The sequence below is a fragment of the Brienomyrus brachyistius genome, chromosome 16 (assembly GCF_023856365.1).
Source record: "Brienomyrus brachyistius isolate T26 chromosome 16, BBRACH_0.4, whole genome shotgun sequence".
Taxonomy (NCBI): Eukaryota; Metazoa; Chordata; class Actinopteri; order Osteoglossiformes; family Mormyridae; genus Brienomyrus; species Brienomyrus brachyistius.
In genome coordinates, this window is record NC_064548.1 from 12,076,031 (window position 1) to 12,088,595 (window position 12,565).

General features: G+C 52.1%; 1 protein-coding gene across 1 annotated transcript in view; it reads left to right on the plus strand.

Moving 5' to 3' along the window:
- The first annotated feature begins 459 nt into the window (after window positions 1–459).
- Window positions 460–12,565, plus strand: part of znf804a (zinc finger protein 804A) — a 36,188-nt gene continuing 24,082 nt past the window's right edge. Inside the window, exon 1 of the mRNA XM_048979645.1 lies at window positions 460–1,099. Coding sequence (XP_048835602.1) covers window positions 989–1,099 — 111 coding nt within the window. The 5' untranslated portion in view covers window positions 460–988. The remainder of the gene's footprint in view (window positions 1,100–12,565) is intronic.

The following is a 12,565-nucleotide window of genomic DNA, read 5'->3' on the forward strand; positions in this document are numbered from 1 at the left end:
GGAATCGCCCAGTGTTAATATCTGATGTGTTAAAGGTCGTAAATCTGACGAGCTGCTGAGGTGGAGGGGTGTTGTTTATAGCAGAGAAGCACCTGACGGCAGTGAAAGGTGAAAGACGGCCAGGCGCCGCCGTGAGAGTCAGGCACGCAGCCGCCCTCCTCTAGGACGCCCCTCGCCGGCCGCCACGCCAGATAAAAGATGAACGAGGGAAGACGTGCGGCGCAGCTCTGCGACGTGGCCCCTGCCAGCTGCGCGAGGCAGCCTGTCTGCTCCGTACATGCTCCGCGTGTCTGGGAGAGGCTGCCGCGGCACTGTGTGTGTGCGTGTGTGTGTGTTTGTGTGTGAGACAGAGTGAGAGAGAGAGAGAGAGAGAGAGAGTGGGAGAAAGAGAGGGAGAGAGAGAGAGGCTGCTGCATCCTGGTTGGCTGGGGCTCCGTGGCTGACTCAGTGGATCTGGATGGGCTGAGCGTGACAGATGCACTTCTCTTCCCGGCCCCCTGCCATTGGCTCCGCGCACTGGACCGGCAACGCGGGGCGCTCTATAACGCCATGCCTGCCTCCGCCGCCGCGGCCTCGAGCGGCACGTCCCCCCCGGCAGAGCCCTCACGCCGACAGTGCAGTGGCAGCAGCGGCGGTTTCGGCGACGGTGCTCCGGAGGAGTGAGCAGCAGCAGGAGCCGCACAGCGTGGGGGAGGTGGCCGCACAGAAGCACGCTGAGCCGTCTCCTCCGCCCGCCCCGACTCTGACTCCAGTACTGCCCATGGCTCTGCCCGAAGGAAGGACGGAGCTCCGGTGCTGACAGGGGACGTTACTCTCATCCTCCCAGCCAGGACTCCCAGCTCTATCGGGCTGGACTTCTGAACTCTGCCGGACCGGGACTTCTGAGTTTTCCCCCCACTCTGTCCGGCCGGCCCGTTCCTGCACCTACCTTCCCGGATTTCGGCCGGGACTTTCACCCCCTTGTCCCGGTACTCCAAGCCACTTCCCCATGGCGTGTTACTACATCGTCATCAGCTCCACGCACCTCAGCAACGGACACTTTCGCAACATCAAGGGAGTTTTCCGCGGCCCCCTCAGCAAGAATGGCAACAGGCACCTGGTAAGTACCGCACGCATTCTGTCCCGCATGCCGCCACCGATACCGTGGGGGAACGAGGCTATTGGCCGGAAGGGAGAGAGAAAGGGGGGCGCGGGTGGGCTTTAGAAGCACGACAATTTGAAGCTCTGTAGAAAGTTGAGCTTCTGGACCACGCGGGCGGCTTCTCCTGCAGGCACGGGGCGCGCCAAACCCCCCCACCCACCCCGTTACTCGTGACGAGAACAGCACACACGCCTTACAGGTGGAGGGAAAGAAAGGCGGGCGGGTTTTACAGCCGCCGACCGACTAAAAAATGCCCAACAGATGGAGGAGGAGATGATTTCTAATCTCCAGGCGCGCAGCCCTAAGTGATGCCTGGGGATTGGCTCTTAATCGCTCATTCGGGGGGTTTAGCCCCGCTGCAATTCTCCCCGCTTCCCGAGTGGCGGCCTGCACCTCGTCCCCTAAACGCATCACACGTTGACACGCATAAACTGGGACACGGAACGTATTAGAAAATAATGTGCGTGGCGGATGAGAGAGAATGCGGACGGAGTTTCCTGAGAGCGACGGCGGATTGTGCGTCTGCGTGGAGTTTGTTTGTTCTCCGGTGGATTCGGGCACAATAAGGGAGAAGTAAACATTGAAATGGGGAGAGAGCAGCATCCCTGAGGTGTGATTTAATTAAAGTGGCTCCATCCCCGCAGGGTGCTTACAAACCACTGAAGCTGTGATAAAAATGAAGGCCGTCCATCATCACCTGCTCCCCCACTACTGGTCCTCCCTATCCCAGCTGCAGCCCCCCCCACACACACACACACACACACAGGATTTAGAATTTATATAGTATCAATATGCAGACTATAGACTCGCTTTGGAACTGAGATATCACTCTTAGATGTCGGAATAGAGCCCCCCCCCCACCACCACCAGGGCTCAACGGAGTCCTCCCCAGTACTGCTATAGCATCGATGTTGCTTAATTCAGAGTTCCTTGGTAAATGTGTCCTGCACCTACCCCAGTCTGCCTCTGGATGGCGCTCTCATGCTCTTTAAACAGCCCTGGAACTCTGACTTTAATTACAGCCACACTGTATTTTCTGCATCTATATATGACTGTCTCTTATGGCGCAAGTGCCGGGGGGGGAAGGGGGGTTACTATGAGACATGGGTGCAGCCTCTCCGCCTTGAACCCTGGGCACTGCCAGCACAAAGGCCCCTCTGTAATGGTTGGGTGACAGAGACATGGCCCGGGCAGATGGAGACAATCCCTCATGTGAAACCCCCAGCACTTCTGGCTCGGCACCGGCTGCAGCAACGAGCCGGTCAGATGGCTGGATACAGAATCAGGAGCCACCTGTTGATCAGCCAGAGGATGCTGAGGCTCTGTGGTCTGGGGGGTGGGCCGTGATCTGAATCAAGGGTCCGAATCTGTTATGGCACATGTAGGGAGGTCTTTTGGTACTACTCGTGTAACCAAGGAGACCCTTTGGAGCTTAAGGAGGTCAGGGGAACCTCAGGTAAAAGGTGGCAGATTGTCACCCCCAGTGAGAGTGATCTTTCAGGTGGTATTTGTGCTAAGTGTATAAAACTCGGTCTGGACGACCTGCAATCACATAGTGGGAGCAGGGAGCTGGTACGAGGCAGGGGGGCAGCACAGAAGGCTGCTCAAGTAATATCCCGCCCCCCCTCCCTCACAAGCAAGACACTCATGTCAGAGGAAGAGCTTTAAAATGATCAAAGGAATCGGTGAATGTCCAAATTTGGCCACATAACTTGTACTGCAGCTTGTATTGATCCTGTCAGGAATGTGAATCGGCGCTCCATAGCTGAAATGAACAGTCAACAACGGCTGGCTTGTGTGCGACGTTTTGATCAAAAGTAAGAGCAGTTAAAAGCGCAGGTTGAAGCCGACCGGGCGGCGAGCGATAAGAAAGCCGGAGGGTACTCCGCCAAGGACCCCCGTGCTCATGCCTCGCCCCCGCATTTCTGTGGCCCGCGACCACCCCTTGGACCCCCACTCCCACCCGTCCCCAGCTTTGCAACCATCCATGTTACACCGAACTGCTGTGTCGCACGGTCACCGCGCTCCAGACCACAGTACCGTCATAGATTTAAAGCTGGCCTCGCTTGACTGATTAACCCTGAGATATTCCGTTAAAGCATAACGCAGACTTAACGTCACGGTGCAACTCTATACTCTAGATCTATATTACTTAAAAATAGCAGATAAATGATACCGATCAAAGAATGAAAACTTTTACTATGGGACAGGTTTAAGTACTGTGCTGCAATTTGATGCAATAGCAATATAAATAGGACTTTCCTTCACATTTGCTGTTAGATCTATTATGTATGTAATTCTCAGGTGAGATCTGTGAACCTTAGCGAATGCAATGTTTTTATTTGAATTAGAATTGAAACGATTTTAGATTAATTTGCAAATACTTGAGTGCGTGTTATTGTAGGAGGGCACGCTGGTGGGATTTGGGTACAGTCTGTGCACTCAGGGGATGGGGAGAAGGGAGTGCGTCTCACACAGTGTCTACAAATAAAAAAACCTCAGGTTATAAAACGCAGCCTGGACTCTCCAGGAAACCCCCCTCCCCCAGTTAAATTTTAACCTCTGGGGTAGTACCAAAGAATCAGTCCGTAACTGTAGCCCAGTATCTTGGGCGGTCTCCGTCCCCGAATCCCCGTGACCTCCTCCGAGACAGCAGTGTCTGTGATGGGGCCCCCGTTAATCGTGCCGGCTTGTGTTTGGTGCATTGTCGTGACTCGAGGCGATGCCTACACACGGGGTCGATCCCACAAGCATTTACGTGTATAAACTGAACTGCCCCCCCCCCCCCCCACCTGGCCCCACTGAATTCTGGGTAATGTCGGGCCCTTCCTCTTCCTCATTCAGCCTATGGCACCCCGTCTGTTCCAATGAGGGTCGCTCCCTGTAAATTCTCTCCCTGCTAATTGCAGGATGAGAGTCTGGCTAAGGAAAGGGGGGGCGGTGGGTGACTGCAGATCCTCCCAGAGCCCGTGAAAACGGCTCGATCAGACAGGACGCTGTCCGGGCCCCTCGCCCACTGCTTGATAGGCGGGACCTTATTAGCTTTACAGAGAGCAGCACTGATTAGGTCCTGCCCGCGTCTCCTTCTCAAAAGGGGAACTTCCTTGAATGCTGGCGGTGGAAAGAAATGGAAAAAAAAAACATGGAAGCAGCTCCGGATCTCTGGCTGGAATGCTGTCCCAATTAATTATCAGTGGAAGCAGTGCCAGTGCGGCCCAAGCTGTCGACTGGCCTGGCCGTGCTCTGTGATTAATGCCTATAGGCCTGCTCACCAGCAAGGCGCCTGGAATTCTGGGTATTTCAGCGCATCACCAGCCTCGCTGTCCAAGCTGCTCTCTCTCTCTCTCTCTCTCTCTTTCTCAGAGACAGCACTGCATTGTTACCGCCAGCTTTACACAGTGCCCCTGACCCTTCCCACGTTTTTTTTTTTTTTTTTACATGCACCCCCCCCCCCCCCCCATCCCCTCTCCCCCCGTGTAGATGCGGGAAACCAGCATACCAACTTTATTTGCAAAGCCCATCTTGGTGTTTTCGAAACTCTGTAACAGGAGAGGCTGCATGACATTCCCACAGCTCCTAACAGCTCGATACTTGATGTGTGTGTGTGTGTGTGTGTGTGTGTGGGCGCATGTCTGCTAGTACGTGCTAATGTGTCCCTTGAACTGGAGAAGTATGTGAAAAAAAAGAAACCCTTCCCACAGCGCCCTCCGAAGGCCAGAAGCCAAAGGTGCACCAATGACCCTGGTGCCTTATGAATGTGCAAATCTCCTCGTCTCCCACAGGGCACCCGCTCTCACACACATTCCCAGAAAATACTCCCTGGGATAAAGAGAGTATTTACGAATCAAAAAAGAATCACAGTGAGGCTTTTTATTGTGGGCTTTCTGGGGTATCATAATGGAAAAATTACACACTATCACAAAGGCATTAGCAATCTCTCTGCCCCCCCACCCCTCCAAGCCCCTGCAAATGTGAAATGAGAAGTCTGGTACCACACATGAGGAAACACATCATTGTGCCTCGTTGTCGCTTCCCATCATGATTATTTAAATCTCTCTGAACATACAGGGTCAAAGACGACTATCTCAGATTTGTTATTTTTTTTTTGTTTGTTTTTTCTGTGTTGGACTCACTCCGCAGGCGTGAAAAATGTCACCCGGCTGTGATGGGAATCGGTGGCTGGTTCAAAGCGTCCCCTTTCTGCGAACGCGCCACACGGATCGAGCTGCTCGCCACGTTAAAAATGTCAACACTCCCACGTAGGCGTGTAAAAATACCATGCTTTATTTTTTTTCCCCGCAAGGTAGCTGGCCTCACTGCAGAAGTAGCGGCTTCCGTAAAACTGACCTTGCCTTATCGCCCCCCCCCTAACCCCCCCCCAACCACACTCCCCACAGTCCCTGGGTCCTGTCACTCTGGTCTCCATGGCATCGGCCTCTGTGACAAATCCGTCTCTAATCTCGGGAGCGTGTTTACAGCTCGCCGAAAACCCTCCCTCTCCAGTTAATAATGCGGGGAACCAAATAAGGAGGAAGTGCGGATCCGGCGAGGAGAGCGGCTCGGCATGAGCGCCACGGCCGGGAGCGGCAAATTACTGCAGGAGGAGAGGGGCCCGCGGCTCTGCCTGCGAAACGAGAGAATTCCCAGCACTCCTCCTGTGAGTCACTGCCGTTCGCTGTCAGTGGACTCAAGGAAACGAAAAGCGTTGGTGTTTACTTTCCTCGGTGGGGGCCCTCGTTCCGCTCCGGAAGCCTGAGGGGAACGGGATGGAGCGCGGTGGAGCGTGCTGTACGGACCGGTTAAATTTCTCAGCAGTCGGGGAAAAAAAAGAAAACAGAAATGAAAAGAGGAGGACCTTCTCCTCAGTATCTTCTCCTGGAGAATGCAGGGCATATGCAGAAGTGTAGGGGTGCGGACTGCGCTCTGGCACTCTGCCCGAAGGTGACATGCTCCCCTGGAGACCATATGGCCGTGTAGGTGGTCACATGCCACCCACATCACTCGACCTGGAGGTGGACACGCTGTGTGGATCACTGGGTCCCCCCACTGATAAAAAGCCCCCATCCCTGGGCGTAATGAGGTGGTCGCCTCGTTCCCGATTTCCGTGCTCCTCTTTCCCCACCTTGGGGAGTTTCTCGTCATGCCATCTTTTCCCGTTCGAAACTCTTGATGACGGCCGGTTAATTATTCAGGCCTGCCTCTGTTGTCCCTCACCTCCAGATGGCCCCGTTGCCACACTCGGTCCCCGAACGGACTCACGGCTGCTTGGCGACACAGCTGCGGCACCTTGCCCTTCTCTGATGCTCTGGGGACGCTCTCGGGACACCCGTTGCCAACTCTGCCCTCTTAAATGCTTGCCAGGTGCCGCCAAGGAGGTAATTATTAAGCACCAGAGGCTGCGGGTCATAAATGGGAATTTTTAAATAATCATTTTATAAATAAATAAATATTTTTTTATGATCAATTTTATAAATAAATAAATGCACAATCACGGCCAAGGAGGTGCCGGTGCGACAGAAGCTCGCGCTCCGCCAGGTGCAGTGCTGTCTGTTAAACCCCGATTGATTCCGATGGCCTCTCTCATGGCGAGATTCTTCCGTGAATGTTGTTTTTTTTCTCATCCAAGCCAGAGTGTGAGCACTCCTGTGTGTGCGTGGGCTCATCCGCGGCTGCCGTCTGCGCTCATGGTGTGTGGCAGGGGCCCGCGGCATCTCGGCCAGGCACTTAAAACCGGCACGGTGCGGCTTGCAGAGAGTAGGCGCGGACTGTGAAACTGGGGTCGCCGCTCGCGCCGCATTCCCGCTACTCCGCCGTTGCATGCTGGGGGTCTCACTGGGGCTCTAGCTTTTCCAGCAGTCCTGTTTTTCAGAATATTTATTCCTGGTCTCACGACGGAGGATGCCATTTTTTTCATAAGAGCAACAGTTCAGTGTGTGATTTTATAACCATGTTGATTTAAGGGGGTATGCTGAAGAAGAGCAGAGATAGTTTACAGTAGCAAAGAGAATAAAGAATAATAATATACTAATAAGCTCAACAGGCAAAGTCATGTTCGGTCATATTATTACTTACATTCAGCCCCCTAAGTTTGGGACTGACATCTCGTCGTTCATTCTGACCCCAATGTGAAACCTGAGACTGTGACGATTCTGTGCCACTGTGATGATTCTTGCTGTGAGCCTGTAGCTGGGGGGGGGGGTGTTATGTCACAATCTGGGGCGAGCTGAAATGCAGGGGAGCTGAGATAGCGAAAGGAGCCACTAGTGAGAGTAGGGGTCAGGGGTCACTGCCGCTCTGTCGGGTTTTCGCTGGGGTATGTATGGCCGTGCAGTGTCTGCTGGATGCCGTGTGAGTCTCTCTTCATGTCCATGAGCGTGGTTGAGTTTTCAATTGAAGTCTGGCGAAAAACAAAGCAATTTCTGTAAAATTAGGTGTTCTAAAACATGAGGAACATCCCTATAAAAAAAAGGTCTTTCATTTATTTTAAGGAATGAATGTGCAGAAATTTGTTTGTTAGTGTGAGGAATCATGGATTATGATGAGAGTGTTTGGGAAGAGTCACTGCATCCCCACGGATCACAGGGAATGTGCAAAATCTGCCGGCCGAAAATGTATGCGTCAGGTGCTGTGTGTGCCCTTCTCCGCCAAACCCGCACTTCAGAAAGTTTTCCGAAAGCAGAACCTGGCCTCGCTCTGACCCAGAGGGACTGGCCCTGCTGAAACGGCAGGCTTTTGGAGCGCCGGGCGGCCAGGGAGAGTGTCCTTCAACCTCGCTATTCCCCCAGCGACACAGGCGGAAGGAGGGGCCGGCACCCTCGACACGACTCGCACCCCGAGCCCCAGCTCTTTGCTCCTATAGCCCACGCTTACAAGCTTAACAGGAACTCGTGTCAGCAGGCGTCCTGATCAGGGAGGCACAAGCAAGCACCGATTTACCTCGGTTGCGTCAGATAGCGACAGCGTAGCTCCGTCGAGGGCAATACGGAGATGCGGCTCGCTGTTCCTGGAAACGCAGTTTCGGCTTTTTTGTAGAGAGTGCGCCGGGTTCTGCAGCCGGCTTGTTTTTGTCTGGCCCATAAATTATGCAGAACACAGAGGCACGCGTCAGTCCCTCTCCCCTCTCTCTCTGTGCTCATTCTCAGGCCGGGCAGTTAAAGTGAGTACGTCCCCTAGATTAATTGAAAAAGGCGTTTATCTTTTTTTTTTTAATCACACAGCTCCACACTTAGCCCTCGATCACACGAGCATCAAATAGGCAGAATCTGCTGGTGATTTGTAAGGGGGGGTCCAGCCTTACCTTCATTAGGATTCTCACACACAACATTGATTTTTCTTTTCTCCCCCCCCCTTTTCTTTTGCCTCTACGCCTGGCAGATGCAACGAATTTATTTCTCTCTGGCTTCTAATTTAATCAGACTTTAGACAGCGGTGGCAGTAATGGCCACAGAAGGGGAACTGTGGAATTTGCTCGATCAGCTGATCTGCGTCGCCGACACTCGCCCCGCAAATTAAAAAGCGGCTCCATCGGCAGTGACCGCACCAGCGTGGGGGTTCTCCCCGCACCATCTCGCATCTGCGCCCCGCCTTTCTGTCTCATCCATGTAATTACCCCCCGTCGTCATGCTTCAAAGCCCCACTCAGTGTCTTGCCGTTCGCCGCGTGGTGGCAGTTCGCTCGGCTGAGCGATTATTCGTGTCTGTATTGCGCCCAAGCCAAACACGTGTTCTCGGTCATGTTCTGTGTGGCTGGACGGGTCTACCCCATGTGACACCATCATTTACATGCCGAGGGCTCCCCCTCTACATCTCAGTATGAGATATAATGCCCATATAAGGCTTCCATTGCCCCTCCCGCGTCTGTCAAGTGTTGTCAAGGGAACGCCATTCTATCAGAACGCCTAACTCCTTAATCAAATTCATTAGCAACTTTGTCTTAAGTACTGGAAAACTAATTAAGCTTCTGGAGCGTGTGTCAGACGAGGAGAGCTGGAAAGTGCGGTGGCCCAAGGGGGTCCTGGAACCGCATTTTTAAGGTCATGCTAGACATATCTCAGCAACATGGCGTGCAGGGGCCTAACAGGAATGGAATGGCAAGCCCTCCCCCCACTTTCCCTAGCATGGCGCGTCATAGGATGTGGGGCTGTTATGCCAATCAGAGCTTTGCAAACAGGGTGTGGAGACAAAGAGAGAGACATACCAGCTTATGCAACTTCGGGTAAATGTTCGCCAGGACTGGCAAAATCACTACAACTTTGGGGCCAATTCCTTTTCAGTGGGCCTGAGGGACCAATTTCAGAGGCTATGATACCTTTGCCCCCCTCGCTCTCCCTGCTGGAGAGGTCTTTTATGAATCGTGGTCCCCACATGAGAATCTCTTAGCTGTCTGCTAACAAATGCATGCCAGTTACAAGCAACTGCGGAGAGTACGAGCTGTTTTGATTTCCCCTCTGGCGCTGCCTCAATGCGGGATGGAACAGGGGGAATACGCTTTGGGGCCAGGGTTAGATGTGGAGTATTTTGGAGGTGCGTGGGTACAGACACAATGTCCCTGCGGTGCCATTCGGGCGCAGGGCCAGATGGGTCTGAATATTGCTGTACATGAGCCAGGTGCTGAGCAACAGTGCACATCTGGACATGCAATCCCATTTCCCCTGGACCACACTGCACAGCAGGTCACAGAACCAGTCCGCGGGCAGAAATAGGCTCAGAGAAACAAACTACAAACAACGTCAAAATCACCAATAGTTATGTATTATTACGTATAAGCCATTACAAATTATGCTAGAAGTATTTCTCTCGGTCCTGCACTTTCTACATTTCTACATGCTGGTCTTTTATGCTGAAATTTCAGAAGTGCACTTTGCGCTGTGTTGGACCTCTGATCCCCTCCTGAGTCTGCGAGGCCAGCTTCAATCAGTATGCTACCTGGAGGATGCTTTTTAAGTAGGTAAATCTCGGTTATGTAGTCAGCAAATGAATAACACTCCATTTGTTTGCCCTCGAAATCGCACCAAGATTGCGTAAAATAATTTTGAGAGAAAAGCAAATCCCTCCTTGGCTAAGGAGAAGGCAACATAAGACCAGCTTATATCTGATCACACGGATCAACTGAGATTAGTTATACATCAACTGCAAATTAAGTGAATTTTTCTCTACGTTCAGCATAAGTGGCTAGCATTTTAAAAATACAAGTTGCTGATCAATTACTTTCTTGATTTGTTTTTTTTCTAAGGCATGATCACAGAATAACTTGGGTACATGAAGTCTTCTCTTACGCACTTCGCACTGCACCAGTGTGAATCATGCTGGCTTTTCTTCTTTCAGTGTCACGCCCGTGTCCGAACTTCCCAGGTGCCTCACAGGCCACATGCCCACTGGCCCACAGGAATTAATTAATTCTGCCTACCTGACAGGGAAATAGGTTATCGATCCAAGTGTTTATCACGGTTGATCTGGCATCCTATTGCAATTTGAGAAGACAGTATTGTTGTTGTTTCCTAGGCTGACATTTGCTTCTTAGTTTTGGTCGGTAAAGCACTTAGCTGACTGCTGATTAATGGGGCTTCCGTCTCTGTGATGACCCAGTCTCGGAAATTTCTGGAAATGAGAAAGTGCTGGAAGGGACGGACGGAGTCACAGAGCAGAACACCTTCACCAGTCTCTCTAACGGATCAGTGGCCGTGAGGTTAAGCCGTAAGCCTTTACCGCCAAGAATTACACTCAAGCCCGGTATTCTCACCGATTTTCCTCCCGGGGGTCAAGAATAGTGCATTTTGCAGCCAAAGACCTAAAGCGGACCTCTGGAGAGCAGTGGTCGTGGTCTTTAACGTCTGAAGCTCTCTATCTTACATGGTCAGCTGGGGCTGCGGAAGGAAATGGGTTCTGCAAGGACCGTCCACAAGCCATCAATTCAAACGCTTCTCTCGGCATTCGCTGTCTTGGATCTAAATAATCCGTATTATGGTCTTCCCGCTCACTGATAGGGGAAAGCAATCCTCCTCTACTTGATAGATTTTCCGGGGACAATGCTATCTCGCTCTCTCTCTCTCTGCCAGAATGGTGAAACCGTAATTTACTATTTAAGTATATGACTCATGGCGACAGAGGCCTTCCGACGCGCCATTTTTTTGAGGCCAGCCGGAGAAGCGACAGCCTTCTTCTTAACAGAGAAATAACGCGTGAGAGGATGAAGGCTGCAATGACTATTGATTTCCTTCATAGTGGGATTTCATTGGGGCAGATGGGTAAAGGATTGGGTATTGTCTTCAGGAGCTGACTTTCCATTAAGAGGTGCTCCCTTTGCCCTTGGGGTGGTTCTGCGTCCCCTTAGCAGCTCGTGGCTCTCCCACCCCGACTGTTACACCTCAAATAGGATCTGGTACGAAACTAGATGAAAAGGCAGATTAGGCCTTGTGTTCCCTCAGTGAGGCACCTGGTTGTCCAGGCACCTCTCTCGCTTAGTGGCGCAGCCGGACCACCTGCCCCCTCCACCATGATTTTACACTTTTGCTTCTTGGTATGTCTACATTTTAAAACCGGTGACTCACTTCCTTTCCTCACAGCTGTGTTCTGAAGCAGTAATTTCATGGTTGGGGTGGACGCCCATCTGACATCTGTTACATCCTGTGTGGAAGCCGTTTCTGGATGTTCACCTGGCCACAGCTTAATGGAAGGAAGAGGAAGATGAGGAGGAGATAGGAATGCTGGTGTGGAAGAAAGCAGGCCATCATACAGGGCTCAGCAGGCTGTGGTCGTTCAGGAAGCGCTCACAGAAATTGGGTCTTCACAAGTAACACCTTCACGCAGCTAGCAATATGTCCGAAGTTATGTGTACTTCAAACAGCTCAGCTTAGTCTCATCAACACGCATCTCGACTGGCATCGTGAGCACAGAGCGTAAAGTATATGAGGTGTTCAGGGTTCATTTTCAGGACCGCAGTCTGTTGCTGTGCTCCAGTTGAGACATGGTGGTCTGGGTGAACGAGCATCAAGACCTGTTGTGCTCGTCTCAATGTATATTGATGTAAGGTGGACCCTCACGGTTTACAGGAGTCTGAGCTGCATTACAACTGAAAAGAGCCATACGTCATGGTCAATGCAGTGTCCTGGTATATTTTTCTGCAGTGAACTGAGAATCGTGATCAGGGAGGCCGGAAGAAATGAAGCCTTAGGACACATAACACCAGTCAATAAGGCCGCCCCGAAACGACATCACTTCCTGCTCACCGATGCACACGGCCCTGCGGCTTTCAGGCCGTGTGCGCGACGGGGGTAACATTCTGTGTTTAATTCCACGTCTTCTCCCATCAGAGAGAGTGAAGGCTAAGCGTGTTTTTCTCTCTTTCTTTTGGCGCTCCAGCTTGTCCGTGCTACACAGCTTTCCCTCTCGCTAATCCCCACAGCCACTTCAAAGCGCAGACGCCTTA